An 18,996-nucleotide genomic window follows, 5' to 3' on the forward strand; every position below is an offset into this window, starting at 1 on the left:
CTCTAGTTAATTTTATGGAGTTGACCTTCACTGTCAGAATCCCGTCGTAGCAGATGGCCCAGTTAGCATTGGTAGCTGTTCAGGTTAGCATTGGTAGCTGTTCAGGTTAGCATTGGTAGCTGTGTAGGTCAGACTCTAGAGCCCCATTTCTACCAGCCCTGCTCTCTTTGGCCCACCACGCCTGCTCAGCTCCTCCCTACTCTGTCTAACTTTGTGTGGTTCATGTTTTACCGGCCTGGAAGAGGGAAACGTCTCCTGGGGGTGACTTTAGACCCCGTCCCTCCATCTCCACGGCTCACGTCTTGTTAGCGACATTGATACGTTAAAGAAATCTGCAAGAAACGCTAAACAAATAAAACAGCTTTCAGTGTGTGTGAAATGAGATAAATAAATCTGATACACACGTCTGCGTATAGGAAGCTCAAGTGTCCTATTACTCAGAGAATGTAGACTCTGAGATTTTCTAAAAGCCAAACATTTCCATAACAGAGAAAATATCGAGCAGGGCGTCTTCACTGGGATACGTTCAGTCCTCCTGCTGTCTGCTGAGGTTGGCCCTGGAACACTTTGCCATTTAAATCTACATGGTCTCCTGGTTGGTTCTGAACTGATGTCCTGTGTCGCCCGCTTCATTTCACACCTCAAAAGGTTTGGTTTGAGACAAGCAGAACTCCAAAAGTATGAAATGATGAACAACTTCCAGACTGATGAGGGCCGTTGTGATGTGGTGGGACTTTGTCCGGTGGCTTCACTGATCAAACAAGGTTTAGTTTCCCATTGGCAGGCATTAACTGATGGAAGAAATCTGGTTCAGTTTTTGGCGGGCTGATCAAAGCCAGACTAGAACATGGCAGATGGCTCTTTTTTGTTTTTCTAAAAATACCTACCTTTGATTCTCCTTCCATCCATAAGACCTCAGTGAGAGCGTGTTGCTGTTGTTGGAGCTTGGCAGCATTAGGAACCATCCAATATCTCAGTTTCTAACCAGCAGGTCAAGCATAAATCCTCTGATAGCAGTCACCAGAAACCTTAGCTTGGCTCCACATAGCGGGCCACATACTTTCTGGATCGTTTAACTTACTCAGTGTTTGTTGTTTCCAGCCACCAGACCCAGACAACATGCTGGGACCATCCCAAGATGACCGAGCTCTACCAGTCGCTGGGTAAGCTCCCTGAACGTCTCTTTAATGGAGTCTCTTGGTGTGTTGGGAGGAAACGGGCTTTTGGTGCAGGCCAAAGGAGAATTAAACATAGAATGTGTTGTTGTGTTCCTCAGCCGACCTGAACAACGTTCGGTTCTCAGCCTATCGCACAGCCATGAAGCTCAGACGCCTGCAGAAAGCTCTCTGCTGTGAGTACTTCACGTTCCCCATCTTTCTCCAGACCTCTTCTCTCCTTTTTGTCATCCACCCCATTTACTCATCTTCCTTTCCTTCATCTTTGTCCCGCCCGCTCTGCCTTTTCTGTACTATTAACCATCTGTCTCTTTCTGTTTCTGTTCTGACGCACCACGACTACCATATGTGTGTTTACTCATCCCTCTCATCTAGTGCCTGTGGATCTGCGCTGTGGGAGCTGCCTACGTCTGCTGTGTTAGTGTAGAGCTGGCTGCAGCAGTACAGCACAGAGGAATTATCTCTGACGCCAACGTTTATTTATTTTTTTTTATATATATATATATATATATATATATATATATATATATATATATATATATATATATATATATATATATATTTGCTTTGTGCCACAGAATCTCCAGCTTGGCGTCTGGACTTTAACTGGACCATTCTTACACATTTGCTTTGAACTTAACCATTCAGTGGTAGCTCTGGTTGTTTGTTTTAGGTGTTTTTTTGCTGAAAGGAGAACCTCTGCTCCAGTCTTAAGTATATTGAAGTACCTAGCAGGTTTCCTACATAGATTCTCCTGTGGTTGGCTCTATCTTTCTTCCTGTCTCTGATCAGTATGTCTCTGCTAAAGAAAAGCATCCCTAGGAGGTAGTGCTGGCAGTAATATGCTGTGGGAATGTTTTTCCTCAGGTTTATATTCCTCCACTCTAACTTTCTTCCTCATGCTGTTTGTGTCCCCTACAAGGCCTTTGGAAAACTTTCAGTGGGATTTCCTTCTGTTTTCTTTCAACAATGACTCTTTGCCGCTCCTCTAGAGTTACCATGGGACTGGATTGGCTGATTGGCTGATTAATGTTTAGCTGACTGGACCAGTCTTGGTAGAATTTTAGCTGTGCCATTTTCAGACAGTGGGTTTTTTGACATCCTCAAAACATGTGATACATTTATGTAACCTAACTGCCTCAGTCTTCACTTCAATTTTTTCCCTGACCTGTCTGCTGTGTTCCTTCGTCTTCATAATGCGGTTTTAACTAAAAAGGTTGTCACAGAAGACCTGCATTTAAAATAAGACTCTATATACAGGTGGACTCTATGTACTAGGTAGGTGACCTCTGAAGGCAGCTCCTTGTACTGGAATTAGGGTGTCAGAACAGAGGGGCTTAATTCATACAAATGCACCACTTTCAGGTGGCTGTTGCACTTTGAATGTCAGAATATAAAATGTCCAATGTTGCTGAGGCTCTGAACCACTTGAACTGGTGAAACGTCCCGTTCAAATTTCAGAAGTTGGCTGACTTTTTGCAAATGACTGACACCCTGTAGGTGATTATTCACCACTGCCACGTCCTTTGTCCTTTAGTTGTTGAGTCAGATAAGGATCCTTGACCAACTCCACTCCAGTAGCAGCGGTCTCTGAGGATGAGCAGACTTAACAGACTTAATACCTTAATCTATTTATAAACGGGTGTTTTATGTAATTATCAAACAACACATGCCTCCTGGGGTTGTTAAAAAAGTTGTAGAAATGCAAATTGAGAGTATCAACAAAAAGGTTTCTTTCATCCAAATGGCCATCTACAGTAAATAAGTGAAACAGTAAAATTGCTTACATCTTATGTCAAGAATAGAGAATGTGGTCAAATGTTCTAGGACTTATCCCCCCATGGAAAAATGGTTTGGGAGTTCCACAAGGGTCTATCCTTGGTTCCTTGCTCTTCAGCTTTTTTATGAATGACCATTAAACCACTACCATTAAACTGCTCAGCTGTAACATGCCAGATGTATGCAGATGATACAGTCATCTACATATATGCATATGATACAGATGATACAGTCATCTGTATCAGATGATACAGATAAGAGATAAGATAAGATAAGATAGTCTTTATTGATCTCACAATGGAGAAATTCACTCGTCACATAGGCTCATACAAGAAGGTGCAGAGTAGGGAAGGTGCATTCAGTTATATACAGTGAGTCTTCATATATACAATGGGTCAAAAAGAATACCAAAAAAATAAAAATACAAAAAAGGAAATAGGAATGTAAATGTCTCATTTACATTCTTAGTGGTCTATATATATATATATATATATATATATATATATATGTATATATAGATAGATAGATAGATAGATATAGATATAGATATAGATATAGATATATATATATATATATATATATATATATATATATATATATATATATATATATATATATATATATATATATATATACATATATCTATGCGCATACATACATACGTACCTACACGTATATACGTGCATATACATTGTATACATTTGTACATACATACATACATACATGTGTACTGACTTATGTTCATGTAGGTCAGCTGCTCCTAGCACACCAGAGCAGCCTTCTCTGTATCTGTGGGTAAGAACCAAGGGTAGGTCATTCATTCAATTGGCTATTGCTTTAAAAGGACAACCTTTATTTCAACGAAGCGACTGAGCATAGAAAAGTTCAAAGGCACTGTGCCTAACTGACATTTCCAATTCAGAAACTACACCAGACACCAGATAGCTTTAATGCCTTGTTCTTTTCTGATACTTCATACTGTCTGACAGTATGGACAGAAAAGCCAGTTCAACACTATAACACCAGTCATTTATAAATCTAATTCTAAAAATTATTGCTAAGACGGCAGTTAATTAGCATTGTTGTAGTCTCACCCTAACCCTACAGCCCTATCACCTCACCCTACCCTAACCTCCCAGGGCCGGGTGAGGGGGCCTCTACTGGCTGCTCTCTCTCCACTACTTTGAACTGTATTGTCCTTCACAGTTAGGTATGAATAAACTAGAAGTCGTCATGTATTGTTTTATTGAATGGACAGGATGATAGAGGACAAACTAGGCAATGTTTGATAAAAACCTCTGAAGGACCTTCAGGAAGCCCTGATCAAAGGGATTTCATGACAGTCTGGTGGCTTGGAAGCCAAAAACACTCAATCTAAGAGGACTTCTGCACAGAACTACAAGTGTGCAGAGAAGCTGCTAATCCACTATGGCGGTCTTTCTTTGTTTAGTGGACCTGCTGAGCATGCAGACGGCGTGCGAGGTGTTCGAACAGCACAACCTAAAGCAGAACGAGCAGCTGCTGGACATCTCCCAGCTGGTGGCCTGTCTGACCAGCCTGTACCAGCAGCTGGAGCACAGCCACTCTCACCTGGTCAACGTCCAGCTGAGCGTCGACATGTGCCTCAACTGGCTGCTCAACGTCTACGACACGTACGTAACGCCCGCCCCACACACCTCCACAGTTTCCTGACGCCTGGGAGCTCAGCGCCACGCTAACGTCTCGGTGTGTTGTTTTTACAGCGGGCGCACTGGAAAGATCCGGACCCTGTCCTTCAAAACGGGCATCATCTCCCTGTGCAAAGCCCACCTGGAGGATAAGTACAGATGTAAGTGTGTCTATTATAGAACACTCACAGTCAGGCTCTTCTCATTTTTTTAGACATATTTACTTATTTATTAAGGATATATGTGTCAGGATGCAGCTTATTGGCTGCATGCTGAGCCTCTCTCCCTCTCTCTTGTTCCTGCGCAGCCTGATCAGTTTCACCTGGCAGGCTGCAATTAACCCACAACTGCTTCCACCTGTTCCCACTGCTTTATCAGACTCACCTCTTTCGGTTCCCGTCGCCGGTCCATAGCGTTCACTCCCGCTCAGTCCCTGCCAGTTTTTCTTGTCAGCTCCGTTCGTACCCGTCAGCCTGAAGACTCCGTTCACCTGGTCATGTTACAGTCAGCCCATAGACTTTCCGACAGTTTTGTTTCCTCCAGTATTCAGCTCAGACGTTCAGACCTCCACCGCTCGGCTCAGACGTTCAGACCTCCACCGCTCGGCTCGGACGTTCAGCCCTCCACTGCACGGCTCGGACGTCCTGTGCTCCACTACTCAGCTCTGATGCTCTGCTCGCCACTGCTCGGCTCTGACGTTCTGCTCGCCTCTACTCGGCTCTGATGATCTGCTCGGCTCTGCTCGGCTCTGATGCTCTGCTCGGCTCCGATGCTCTGCTCGCCTCTGCTCGACTCTGACGTTCTGCTCGCCTCTGCTCGGCTCTGATGCTCGGCTCCGATGCTCGGCTCTGACGTTCTGCTCGCCACTGCTCTGCTCGGCTCTGATGCTCTGCTCGGCTCCGATGCTCTGCTCGCCTCTGCTCGGCTCTGATGCTCTGCGCTCCACGGCTCTGCTCAGATGTCCTGCTCTCCAGTGCTCGGCTCCAGAGTTCCTCCCGGTCAGTCTCTTCACACTCCTCCTGCCAGCCAGCTTCTACACCCTTCACCTCCGTCCGTTGAAAGACTCTGGTCTCATCCTCCATCTTCCAAACTATTCAATAAAACTCACTCATAAGAACTGACTCTGTGTGTGCGTGCTGTGTCCGGGTTCATCCCAGAAAAATATATCATAACATTATGGACCGGCCAAGGGATGAACCCGAGCACGCACAGAGCCTGGTGTAGAAGCTGGTAGGATCTGCCTCGCCTCCGGTTCGTCTCGCCTGGGTCGCAAAGTTGCGACGCCACGCTTCTGGATTCATCTTGCCTGGGTCGCTGAGTTGCGACGCCACGTTTCCGTCTCGTCTCGCCTGGGTCGCAAGTTGCGACGCCACGTTTCTGGTTCGTCTGCCGGGGTCGCATCCGCGACGCCCCGCTTCTGACTCTGTTTCCTGGTTCGTCTTTTGCAAGTTCCGCCTCCTACGCTGCGCAGCCGTTAAAGACGGCGCTCCTCGTCGTCGCTGCCCAGCGTTGACTTTTGCCGCTGCCCAGCAGACAAAGACTTTGCTGTCCAGCACGTCCTGGTTTCTGTTTTGTTTAAAGTTATTTTTGGGTCCTGGGTTTTGAGTTATTTTTTAATTACTTAACGTTTCTTAGATTTCTTAAAGTTATTCAGGTTTTGTTGTGTTCTAGATCTGCTTTAGTTTCTAGTCTTTTTGTATATTTTTTATTGTTTTAGAAGAATTATTTCCGCCTTCTGTTCTTTGTTTTGGCTCAACCTTAGTTTTTGCTTTACTTAGGATTTTTTTTTAGATTTATGTTGCTTTTGAGTATTGTGTTTTATTTTGTTTTTGTCCGGGTTTTTGTGTCCCAGGTTTATTCTAGTCATTCGGGTTTTTCTTTAGTAGTCTAGTTTTTGGTTTTCTTAGTCAGCTAGTTCGGGTTTTTGTTCTCTGTCTTCTTGTTTTAGCCATAGCCCTGATTTAGTGTTCTAGGTTCGCCTTAGTCTTCTGAGTTTTGTTTTTGAGTTCCAGTTTTTTTTTTACTTTAGACTTCTTGTTTGCTTTCTGTACAGATTTCTAGCCCTAGTTATCTAGTTTTTCATTAGTTTAGTCGTACTTGCCCTCATCTCCCTGTTCTGTTTCGTTTCATAGTTTTGCTTTAGCGTTTGGTTCCTTTCCTAGTTGTCAGTCTTGTTTGTAGATCCGGTTTCAGCCCTGTAGTTTCGTTAGCTCTGTAGTCCCTGTCTTGACCCTGTAGTCCCTGTCTTGACCCTGTAGTCCCTGTCTAGCCCCTGTAGTTTCAGTCTAGCCCCTGAAATTCCAGTTTAGCCTTTGTAGTTTCTGTCCTAGCCCTGTAGTTCTAGTCTTGTTCTGTATTTGTTTTTTCTTTATTTTAGTTTTGTTTGTCTTTATTTTTCCCCCTTTAGTATTTAGGTGTCTGGGTTCCTGCGCTGTATGGGGTCCTGCGTTGGATGGAGTCCAGCGCTCTTAAAAGTCCCTGCGCTTTCTAGGTCCCTACACCCTTCTCCTGTTTTCGTTGTATGTTTTGCTCGGTTTGGGTTAGTTTAGTTCCCTTCAGTAGTTGTTTTGTTCTGTCTTGTCCTAGTGTATCTGTGTTGTTCCCTTGTTTAGGCGCATGCAGGTCGCCGCCAGAGCCCTCCGGCGCACCCATGTCGCCGGCTGAGCCCTCTGGTGCGCCAGACTGTCGCTGCCCTGCGCATGCAGGTTGCCGCCAGAGCCCTCCGGCGCTCCTATGTCGCCGGCTGAGCCCTCTGGTGCGCCAGCCTGTCGCTACCCAGTGCACGCAGGTCGCCGCCAGAGCCCTCCGGTGCTTAAGTCGCTGTCTGTGCCCTCTGGCGCGCCTGGCCTGTTACTGCCTAGCTCACCCTCTTGTTGTTGTTCCCTTGTTTAGGCGCTGCCAGAGCCCTCCGGCGCCCCTATGTCGCCGGCTGAGCCCTCTGGTGCGCCAACCTGTCGCTGCCCAGCGCACGCAGGTCGCCGCCAGAGCCCTCCGGTGCTTAAGTCGCTGTCTGTGCCCTCTGGCGCGCTTGGCCTGTTGCTGCCTAGCTCACCCTCTAGTTCCCTGGTGTTTAGGTCTTGTTTTCCTGGCGTTTAGATTTAGTGTTCCCCGGCGTGTTAGGACGCCCTCTGATTCTCGGTTCCCCAGCGTGTTAGGACGCCCTCTGATTCTCGGTTTCCCGGCGTGTTAGGACGCCCTCTGATTCGTGGTTCCCCGGCGTGTTAGGACGCCCTCTTTTCTCGGTTCCTCGGCGTGTTAGTACGTCCTCCGTTCTTGTTCCCTGGTGTTTTAGATATTCCTGTTTCCCTTGTGCCCCGGCGTTCCCTTTGCGCCCCGGCATTCTTCTTCCTGGCGCCCCGGCGTTCTCTTCCCCAAGCCCCGGTGTTTCCCTCACGCCCCGGCGGGTTTTCCCCTGGCGTTTCTGTACACCAGTCGTGTTCCAGCAGGAGTTGTTGAGCCTTGGTGTTTTCGTACGCCTGTTCTTCCCTCTGGCGTTGTCGTACGCTTGTTCTTTCCTCTGGCGTTGTCGTACGCTTGTTCTTCCCTCTGGCGTTGTCGTACGCTTGTTCTTCCCTCTGGCGTTGTCGTACGCTTGTTCTTCCCTCTGGCGTTGTCGTACGCTTGTTCTTCCCTCTGGCGTTGTCGTACGCTTGTTCTTCCCTCTGGCGTTGTCGTACGCCTGTTCTTCCCTCTGGCGTTGTCGTACGCCTGTTCTTCCCTCTGGCGTTGTCGTACGCCTGTTCTTCCCTCTGGCGTTGTCGTACGCCTGTTCTTCCCTCTGGCGTTGTCGTACGCCTGTTCTTCCCTCTGGCGTTGTCGTACGCCTGTTCTTCCCTCTGGCGTTGTCGTACGCCTGTTCTTCCCTCTGGCGTTGTCGTACGCCTGTTCTTCCCTCTGGCGTTGTCGTACGCCTGTTCTTCCCTCTGGCGTTGTCGTACGCCTGTTCTTCCCTCTGGCGTTAAGTACGCCCGTACCTTCCCTTTGGCGTTAAGTACGCCCGTTCCTTCCCTTTGGCGTTAAGTACGCCCGTTCCTTCCCTTTGGCGTTAAGTACGCCCGTTCCTTCCCTTTGGCGTTAAGTACGCCCGTTCCTTCCCCTTGGCGTTAAGTACGCCCGTTCTTTCCCCTTGGCGTTAAGTACGCCCGTTCCTTCCCTTTGGCGTTAAGTACGCCCGTTCCTTCCCTTTGGCGTTAAGTACGCTTGTTCCTTCCCTTTGGCGTTAAGTACGCCCGTTCCTTCCCTTTGGCGTTAAGTACGCCCGTTCTTTCCCCTTGGCGTTTTGTACGCCCGTTCTTTTCCTTTGGCGTTAAGTACGTCCGTTCTTCCCTCTTGGCGTTTTCGTACGCCTATATTTTCCCCGTGACGCTGTCATGCGTCCGTTTCGCCTCGGCGTTTCCCTCACGCCCCGGCGATCTCGCCCCTTGGGCCCCTGCGCTCCTCTCACGCTTCGGCGTTGTTTCTCCTTGGCGTTTCCACACGCCCGTTCCTTGCCCTTGGCGTTTCCACACGCCCGTTCCTTGCCCTTGGCGTTTCCATACGCCCGTTCCTTCCCCTTGGCGTTTCCATACGCCCGTTCCTTCCCTTTTGGCGTTTCCATACGCCCGATCCTTCCCTTTTTGGCGTTTCCATACGCCCGATCCTTCCCTTTTGGCGTTGTGTTGCGCCCGTTCCTTCCCTTTGGCGCTGTGTTGCGCCCGTTCCTTCCCTTTGGCGCTGTGTTGCGCCCGTTCCTTCCCTTTGGCGCTGTGTTGCGCTCGCTCTTTCCCCAGCGCTGTCAAGTACTCGCTTTTTCCCCGGCGCAGTCAAGCGTTCGTGTCTTTCCCTGATGTGCCGCCCCCTGATTGTGCTTTGGCACATCAGTGTTCTCTAGCTCCTTGGTTCCCCCGTGTTCTTTGGCTCCTTGATTCCCCGCTGTTCTCTAGTTCCTTGGTTCCCCGCTGTTCTCTAGCTCCTTGGTTCCCCGTGTTCTCTGGCCCCTTTGGTTCCCCGTATTCTCTGGCCCCTTTTGTGTTTGCAGGCTCTTTGGTCCCTCAGTGTTCGGTTTCGACTCTTGCCCGCCTTCCTGGGCCCCCTCCACCCGCCCGGCGTGGGGATTCTGGGCCGTCCGGTGTCCGGCCTTGGGGGGGGGGTACTGTCAGGATGCAGCTTATTGGCTGCATGCTGAGCCTCTCTCCCTCTCTCTTGTTCCTGCGCAGCCTGATCAGTTTCACCTGGCAGGCTGCAATTAACCCACAACTGCTTCCACCTGTTCCCACTGCTTTATCAGACTCACCTCTTTCGGTTCCCGTCGCCGGTCCATAGCGTTCACTCCCGCTCAGTCCCTGCCAGTTTTTCTTGTCAGCTCCGTTCGTACCCGTCAGCCTGAAGACTCCGTTCACCTGGTCATGTTACAGTCAGCCCATAGACTTTCCGACAGTTTTGTTTCCTCCAGTATTCAGCTCAGACGTTCAGACCTCCACCGCTCGGCTCAGACGTTCAGACCTCCACCGCTCGGCTCGGACGTTCAGCCCTCCACTGCACGGCTCGGACGTCCTGTGCTCCACTACTCAGCTCTGATGCTCTGCTCGCCACTGCTCGGCTCTGACGTTCTGCTCGCCTCTACTCGGCTCTGATGATCTGCTCGGCTCTGCTCGGCTCTGATGCTCTGCTCGGCTCCGATGCTCTGCTCGCCTCTGCTCGACTCTGACGTTCTGCTCGCCTCTGCTCGGCTCTGATGCTCGGCTCCGATGCTCGGCTCTGACGTTCTGCTCGCCACTGCTCTGCTCGGCTCTGATGCTCTGCTCGGCTCCGATGCTCTGCTCGCCTCTGCTCGGCTCTGATGCTCTGCGCTCCACGGCTCTGCTCAGATGTCCTGCTCTCCAGTGCTCGGCTCCAGAGTTCCTCCCGGTCAGTCTCTTCACACTCCTCCTGCCAGCCAGCTTCTACACCCTTCACCTCCGTCCGTTGAAAGACTCTGGTCTCATCCTCCATCTTCCAAACTATTCAATAAAACTCACTCATAAGAACTGACTCTGTGTGTGCGTGCTGTGTCCGGGTTCATCCCAGAAAAATATATCATAACAATATGAAAAATAAGAAGAATTGAAAATGTTGGCATATATATTTTATAGTTTTATTACATTTATACCTTTATAAATAGTTTTTAGGTTATACGATTTAAAATGTATACATATATTTGTTTTATACGTTGTTATAAAAGAAATTGAAATGATAGAAGAAATGATATTGAAGTTAGTAAAAATCTCTCATCTATTATCAGAATTTATACTGTGCAAACTTTAATTTTATAAATGGATATCTTATTTTCGTTGCTCCTCTTCCTGCAGTCTTGTTCCGACAGGTCGCCAGCGCCACGGGCTTCTGTGACCAGCGCCGTTTGGGCCTCCTCCTGCACGACTCCATCCAGATCCCTCGGCAGCTGGGCGAGGTGGCGTCCTTCGGCGGCTCCAACATCGAGCCCTCCGTCCGCAGCTGCTTCCAGTTTGTACGTGCCGCGCACTTTTACAGCAATATACTAAACAAAAAGTCTGTACTCGTTACTCCTATAAAAACTGGACTACCACCAGATTCTGGCTTTTAAACCAGAAATGTGGGCCTCCTGAACAGGATGGTCCATGTGCTGCATGCATCAACCTGTGGCTCTGACTTACAAATCGTGTCATCTCATGTATCTCTTCTCTCTATCTTTTTTTTGTTTTTTCTTGGTAGGCCAACAACAAACCTGAGCTGGAGGCCTCAGTGTTCCTGGACTGGATGCGTCTGGAGCCTCAGTCCATGGTCTGGCTCCCCGTTCTGCATCGGGTCGCAGCCGCCGAGACCGCCAAGCACCAGGCCAAGTGCAACATCTGCAAGGAGTGTCCCATCATTGGCTTCAGGTGAGGGAAGCCGCGCCGGCAGCGGTGTCCATTTACCTGAAACGTACAACCTGATCCACCAACGTGAATGGGCTCCACCTGAGGTAACTTACCTGAACAGGATTTGGACCAGAACACGTCATAGTGGAGTGGACAAACGGGAGCTGCTCATGACCAGAGTCCTCATAGCAGCCAGGTTTTTAAGGGATCCTTCAGGAAAGCGTGCTTCAGTGTCCTCTGGACCTTGAGCTCATGGACGATGGTTCATGTTCAACCTGAGAGTGAGCCAAAGTACCAGGATGTCACAGGTGTGACTTCAGGTGCATCCTGGGTTGGTCCACCTTTAACCCTGAACTAAACATGGACACTGCCTCCCAGATCCAGCCTGACTGAGCTGGAGAAGATCAGCAACCAGGAATAAACGTAGGTACAGAAGAACTGTTGGGCCAAGCTTAGAGGAGGGATGTCCAAGAAGACGTGGCTGAGGCAGTGCTCTTTAGCAGGAATCTCTTTCAGTAATGGATAACTCTCCAGCAATCATTCTGACAGCAACAGGGATCTCGGTTTTCTTTAGATCCTGGGAAACTGTTGAGCTAAAACCTAAAATGCAATAATTGCTTTAAAGCTTTCTTGGGTCCAGATCTTTCTTTCTCGATTTCTCTGTGACCAAAAAGCTTTTCTCATTTTATTTTGCGTCCCACCAGCTGACTGCAGCGGCTTTGTGTGTTGCCGGATGCCATGGTAACCTTAACATGATGTAAAAGCCTCGCCGAGATGTAAACATGTCTCCATAATAGGCCTGAGATCATAATGCTTCTATTAACTGAGCCTGAATATGACTCAGGTTATTTCTAAGAACGCTTAAGAGCCTTTTTCAGAGCAAAGCCTCGGTCAGGTTTATGCCAGAGCGTTGCACCGCGCTGAAAGCAAATGTACCCTGATGCAGAGAGACAGCCCAGCTCCATGCTTCATTATAAAAAAACTCTATCTGAGTGGGCTGTGGGAAAAACCAGAGCTGTATACACACTTATTCATCCATTCCTGGTTCTAACACGTTTAATGCAAATACTCTGTATTTTATCTAGAGGCAAATGAAAGTTCATAATAAATTACAAACATATAGTCAGAGAGGACACAAGGAAGGGAAGGAGGGACAGTAGGAAGATGAGAAAGGAAGTAAAGAAAGGAAGAAAAATTACAGGAGAAGGAAGGAAGGAGGCAATGAAGGACTGAAGAACACTAGGATGGAAGGGAAGGAGGAAGCTAGGTAGGACATGAGGGATGAAGGAAGAGGACACAATCCAGGAAGGACACTGCGAAGCAAAGAGCAGCAGAAAGGGCATGAGGAATGAATGAAGGAAACAATATATAAATGATAGAAAAGAGATTTAAGGCTGGAGAAACTAATTAGACTCCTTTTTCTTCTCAGATCTATCCAGAGCTGGATTATAATGAAAGTCTGCCAGGAACCCTGTTTTACCTGCATTATATCTACATCATGTTAGAAACATCTCACTCTGCTCGTATTGTCATAATTCCTTCATGTTTTATCCACAGATATCGGAGCCTGAAACATTTCAACTATGACATTTGCCAAAGCTGCTTCTTCTCTGGCCGCGTCGCCAAGGGACACAAGATGCAGTACCCCATGGTTGAATACTGCACTCCGGTACGCCCCCGTCTGCATCGCTGCTCTGTTGGGCTTTTATTTGAAGATGGGATTTTTATTTTTTATTTTGAAGCATTAAGCATCCTGTAGTTTTGCTACTTTAAGAGTCCAGCTGTAGTCGCAGCTAATAAAATGAATTGAAGTCTACTTATTTTTCTATTTGGCACTACGCGCTACTCCGTCTTTTTCCTGTCGTCTCCTCCTTTACTGGTTTTGGCCCGGGATGGGGTGTCTCAGACACACTTACATTTAGTATTTGTCTTGGTTGCAAACAATCAACACAACAAATGTCTTGACTGGGTTGGGTGCAGTCCTGAAAGGCTGGGAAGCATGTGGACTTTAATTTGATCATTTCTCAAGGCTGGACAAGTTTGGAAAAATGTTTCAGTTTCCAGATTTAATATCTAGTAATATTATATGAAAATGTAACAAATCTGAATTGGTGGAGAACAACATATTTTTGTCCTACCGTCATCCACACACTCAAGAATAAAAGGTTTAGTTTTATTATTAGTTTCTTTATCGCTTTAATTCTGGGTTAAAAGTTGGAGTTCTTGATCTGCGTTCAGATTATAAAACCTGAAGGTCCAATAATCAGAAACTCGTTTCAACAATCTGTATTTAATCTAAAATATTCCAGACCAGATTTCAAATATTCCAGATTTTTCACAGCAATAAAAAGGTATTTGCCTCAGATTTGTTTATTTGATCACTGTTTTTTGTCACATTTAAATGTTTCAGGTCATATCAAAGGAATAAAATCTGAATAAATACTAAGAGCAGTTTTCAAATGATGATCTCATGAATTAAAGGAAAATCTGTTATCCAACCTAGCCTAGGCCTGTGTAAATATGTCATTACCCTGCTTGTAAAACGATGACTTAGTTGTGAGTAAACTACATTTTTTGATTGTTTTACCATCAAACGTCTGACTTAATATTGGCAGATTTGTAGAATGAAGAAATCTATTGAATAGAACCCGTCTGACAACATGAAGTAGGCTAAAGCAGCACAACATGATCTGAGACAGGTTGCTTTGCAAAGTGACATGTTTCCTTGGCGTCCTCTTATTTTAGGCTGGCTGAAGGAAACATGTGATGTATGACTTCTTACATATCACTAACTGAATGTTTGAATATGATTAGTTGAATTTCAACAACGCTTTTTTTTCTTGGTTAGAGTCACTTATGATGTTGTTTTCCACGTCTCTGCAGACCACATCAGGGGAGGACGTGCGGGATTTTGCCAAAGTGCTGAAGAACAAATTTAGGACCAAGCGCTACTTTGCGAAACACCCACGCATGGGCTACCTGCCCGTCCAGACCATCCTTGAGGGGGACAACATGGAAACGTACGACACACACACACACACACACACACACACACACACACACACACACACACACACACACACACACACACACACACACACACACACACACACACACACAAAACCCCGTCTTTGTGGTTAAGCACAGCTTGACGTAGAAACATTTGTCCATAATGCTGTAAACTTTTAGTGATTCTGATGTGATCTTTGAATTGTTGTGCATTCACATAATAACGAGAATCCATCTTCAACCATTTGTGAGCGAACCAAAACAAAACTTGTAGCTGCTGCTGTCACATCTGTTTTTATCAGAATCCATAATTTCATCTCTGATAGAAGAACAGCAAGAAGTGCCTTGACTAGCTTACCTTGTGGTTTCTCATGGCGTCTGCTGCTTCTATTTTCATTTGATACCATGATTGGCTAAGACCAACCTTTGGTAGGCGGGCACTAAGTGTGGCTTCATCCAATCAGTTCTGCTCACTGTCCCTCCTTTCCCTGAGATTGGATGTGAGCAGACCCAGATGGATAATGTGCAGAACGGAGAGTGCTACACATTATGCATCTGCTGGCCAGGTTATTGAATTGTTGTTACACTGAAAGACAAAGATGCTCCTTATCTCTGCTCTCTAATAGAAGGCTGATCATTTTGAGCCAAATTGACAGAATTAGAGCAGTTTATTTCCAATTGAAGCTCATAAATCATAATGTTTCTATTGCCATTCTTCACTGTGGTATGTTGTTCTTTTACCATGTTTTTTGCACCATGTGAAAAAGAAAAAGTTATTGCCCCCTTGTTAAATCATCACATTACTATGATATCACATTGATATCATAGTAAAGAACGACACTAATGACGACTCTATAAGTAATCTGCATAGACTCCATATCTGCTTGCAAAAATATACCAATTTATAAGCAAACAACAGTGAAGTCTAAATATTTGACTATTAGATTTATAGGTGTAAAGGGTAGGATCATCAGCTTAAGGGAGTACAAACCATTTAAAGCATATGTATGAAAGGAGAAGTGATCTGAAAGGGAAACCCTGTGGAACTCCCTTTTTAACAATATGGGTGCCCTGAGGCAAAAGACTGGCCTCTGAAACATAAAATGACCAAATAGGGCCCCTGAAACTACTTTTACCTGGTATTCAGTGTACTGCAATAAAAACAAAAGTAACCTGAGAGAAATTTCTGAAACCTTTTTTTTTTTTTTTTTTTTTTTTTTTTTGCTGATTATTTTAATTAATTTGCTGACTTTGTCTTGGCAAAACTAAGCAAAGGTTGACCAAATTTACTGCATGTTTTCTTGTTTAACCATGATTTGGCAATTAAATATTGTATTTGACACTTTTGAAAGATATGATGGATAAACAACATTGAAACTGAATTGTTGCACTGCCAGAACACACACAGCTGAATCTTGTGTTAGATTAATGTGTAACTGGACTCTTTCTTCTTCTACAGTGTAAAGCAAACATGCTATTGCACCTTCTTTATATTTGGCTAGTGTGTGGAAGTTTATCTGGTCGTGCATGCATGCACAACCAGGTGCATGCATGCGAACTTTGGAACTTGCAGTATTTTAGTTGAAAGATCCAATTTTAATGGTATTTTCTTTCTCCTGCAGTCCCGTCACTCTGATCAACTTCTGGCCTGTAGACCATGCGTGAGTATCTGGCTGACACAACACTCACACATGCTTATATTCTCTTAAAAACAACTCCTTGTAAATTTACAGTGTCTGCAGCTCATTTGTTGTATTTTCATCCAGTTACTTTGTTCTGATGAAGCTTTTTCTTCAGGCTTTAGATAATTCTCTCCTTTTTATGAAAAGAGCCTGACTGAAGAAGCAGCCTCAGTGAATTTGTTCCTTTACTACTGCCTTGTGGTTACAGCATTCTATTACAATAGGAAAAGTCAAATGGGCTACTAATTAGAATGAAAATAGCTTAACATCTCTACTTTAAACAGCATCTCAACAGAAGCCCCATTTGTTTTAAATATCAGAACAATTTCAGAAAAGTTGACAAAATTATAAGAAGGTTTAAAACATGACAACAAAGTTGTTTGAACACATCCACATTTAACATCCATCTCAATAAAAATGTAATCATTCAAAAGTTAATTTATTGCAGATTCATTAAAGAAAATTCAAAGTTTCATTAAACGCAGCGACATGTTTTTTGAAATGTTGAAAATTTTTCAATATTGTTATCTATTCTATTTAATATCTATTGTTCCTTTAAGCCAAGCCAATAACGACCCTAACGACTCTTCGCTACAGAGGAGTGGACCAGTTTCGGTCCAATCTGCTGGCTTAATGGCTTTAACGACCGCCCATTACTAAGGGGTGGACCTGTTTCTGTTGAATCTGCATGTTATCTAAACCATTACAAGGCCATTGTTAGGCAGTAGAATAAAGCTTGGTACTCATCATTACTCCAGACTTTTTGAATTGAGAAAGCTTCCGGGAGAGGAAGAGAAACGTCTTCAACTACGGAAAACAAGTCCAGTTGCTTTGTTTTTAAACTTTTTTTGAAATATTGAAAAATTCTAATATTAAATCAGAGCAGTAAATTGTGACATTTAAATCAGAAATCATTATTAAAAATGATATCCCTAATCATCAAAATACAAAGTTGAAATATCTCTCTATGTAATGAATTTAGGACTTTGACTTTTTTTTTTAATGACCCTTCAAGACAGTTCTAACTTTAGCATAAATGATAGCATCATCAGCGTAAAGCATTATAGATCTTTCATCTTATGTTAATTCAAACAGAAAGCTTATTTTCAGCCGTATCAAACTGCTTACTGTTGCTTTCCTAACTTGATTTCTGTTCACTTTTGGGACATCTAACTGATTTTGTCCTTCACTTGGACTCTGGAGCTCATTCTTGTTTGTCTTTCGCTCTTAAAGGCCTGGATCGTCCCCTCAGCTCTCCCACGACGACACGCATTCTCGGATCGAGCACTATGCCAACCGGTAACATGTTCTCTGTACTGCTGCCTTCCTGCCATTAGGTGTTGCTAACATGATGTGGTGAAGCAGTGCGCCCATAATCCCTGCCGCTGTCCTCAGCCCTGAAAGTGTCCCAGCTGATGGCCGTTATAAAGAGCAGACAACAATTATTATATTAATCTATGTGCACGGGATTGGTTATAACGTTGTCCTGGAGTCTTTGCTGCTGCTGCTTTTAAAGTGATGCTGTGTTAAATGTGGCATATAGACACGAGGGGCTGAGAACATGCATTGTAGGGGGCAGGGATCGTGTTTCTGCTAAGTAACGCCACCAGCTTCTGAATGACTGACTGAATAACTGATTTAGTTTCGTGGCTCGCGGTTTTTAGTGAGGCACCAGAACTGACAAAGACTCCCGGGTAGGTGTTGAAACCTTTTCAGAAAAAACTGAGCAAAGGACTGATTGCCTCCAATTTAAGCCTGTTTGCTGTTATACTGACATAAATAAGCTCAATGTTGTTGCTGGTGATAGAGCACAACAAGGGATAGCATTTAAAATACATTAGCCTTAAACATCAACTCCCATTCGCTAAGGCCCCTTCAAGAACCCAATGTTCCCTCTGTCAGAACCACAGTGTTGCTCTGTGGAGAGAGGAGAACCTTTCACACCACAGGGTGCAGACTGGAAAATTGAAAGGAAAATCACAACATATTTAAAAATCTATCCATCTTTTCTGGAAGAGTGAGGATGAAAAACATTAGAACGCCCATTCAGCGTTCTGCCACTAGCAATGTAGTGGACTCAGCAAACATGTAGAGGAAGTTGTTCTGGTCCGATGAGGAAAACCAGCGCTGAACATGACCATCAGCCCACATGCTCTCCACGGTGAAACATGGTGGCAGCAGCATCGTGCTGTGGGGACGCTTTCTTCTGCAAGCTCAGAGAAGTTGCTCTGAGTTGAAGAGACATGTTAACACATGGTAGTCCTGTCAGAAAAACATGTTAGAGGCTGCAAAGACTTTACCGCCAGTGCTACAATGCAAGTGTTTCCCATCAATGCAAATTCTTGATTTAGGATGGCCTAGTCAAAGTCCAGACCCAGGTCTAATTAAGCATCTATGTTGGCATGACTTCAAAATGGAAACTTAGAGATGCTCTCATCCAGTCTGGCTGAAATTTCCACCTGTAGGCGTGCAAAGTTGATGGAGAAGCAGCTGTGAAAAAATACCTTCAGAACTTCTGATAAATACCACTTATAAATGGACTAAAACCCAGCTTGTCTTCACAAAACATGCTAGCAGCGCAGGAGCCAACCTAAATGGTGGCTCAAGAGTTTTGCCTGGTTTACTTAGTATTGAATTGCTTTATCTGCAGTAGCATCGTATGGTGTATGTAAGAGTTTTATTTAGAGAAAAAGAAGAACTGTTAGCTTTTGTTGTGTAAAGGTGCATCACATATAAACTTATAAAGATCACAGCAGTAGTTGCACATTGTGTCTAAAATGTCCCCTTTCACACATTCACTCCTCATCAAAATCTTTGCATTACTGGATCT

At 45.3% G+C, this 18,996-nt stretch overlaps 1 protein-coding gene across 17 annotated transcripts in view; it reads left to right on the top strand.

Annotated features, from left to right (window-relative positions):
• The window catches only part of dmd (dystrophin), a 311,598-nt gene that overhangs the window by 283,818 nt on the left and 8,784 nt on the right, over positions 1-18,996 (top strand). For all 17 annotated transcript variants that reach the window (XM_036127849.1, XM_036127856.1, XM_036127844.1 and 14 more), the window contains 10 exons: positions 1,102-1,163; positions 1,277-1,351; positions 4,405-4,606; positions 4,697-4,782; positions 10,948-11,105; positions 11,330-11,496; positions 13,033-13,144; positions 14,359-14,495; positions 16,107-16,145; positions 17,400-17,465. In XM_036127849.1, the coding sequence (XP_035983742.1) occupies positions 1,102-1,163; positions 1,277-1,351; positions 4,405-4,606; positions 4,697-4,782; positions 10,948-11,105; positions 11,330-11,496; positions 13,033-13,144; positions 14,359-14,495; positions 16,107-16,145; positions 17,400-17,465 (1,104 nt within the window). The remainder of the gene's footprint in view (positions 1-1,101; positions 1,164-1,276; positions 1,352-4,404; positions 4,607-4,696; positions 4,783-10,947; positions 11,106-11,329; positions 11,497-13,032; positions 13,145-14,358; positions 14,496-16,106; positions 16,146-17,399; positions 17,466-18,996) is intronic.

This window comes from Fundulus heteroclitus, chromosome 24, assembly GCF_011125445.2.
Source record: "Fundulus heteroclitus isolate FHET01 chromosome 24, MU-UCD_Fhet_4.1, whole genome shotgun sequence".
In the NCBI taxonomy this organism is placed as follows: domain Eukaryota; kingdom Metazoa; phylum Chordata; class Actinopteri; order Cyprinodontiformes; family Fundulidae; genus Fundulus; species Fundulus heteroclitus.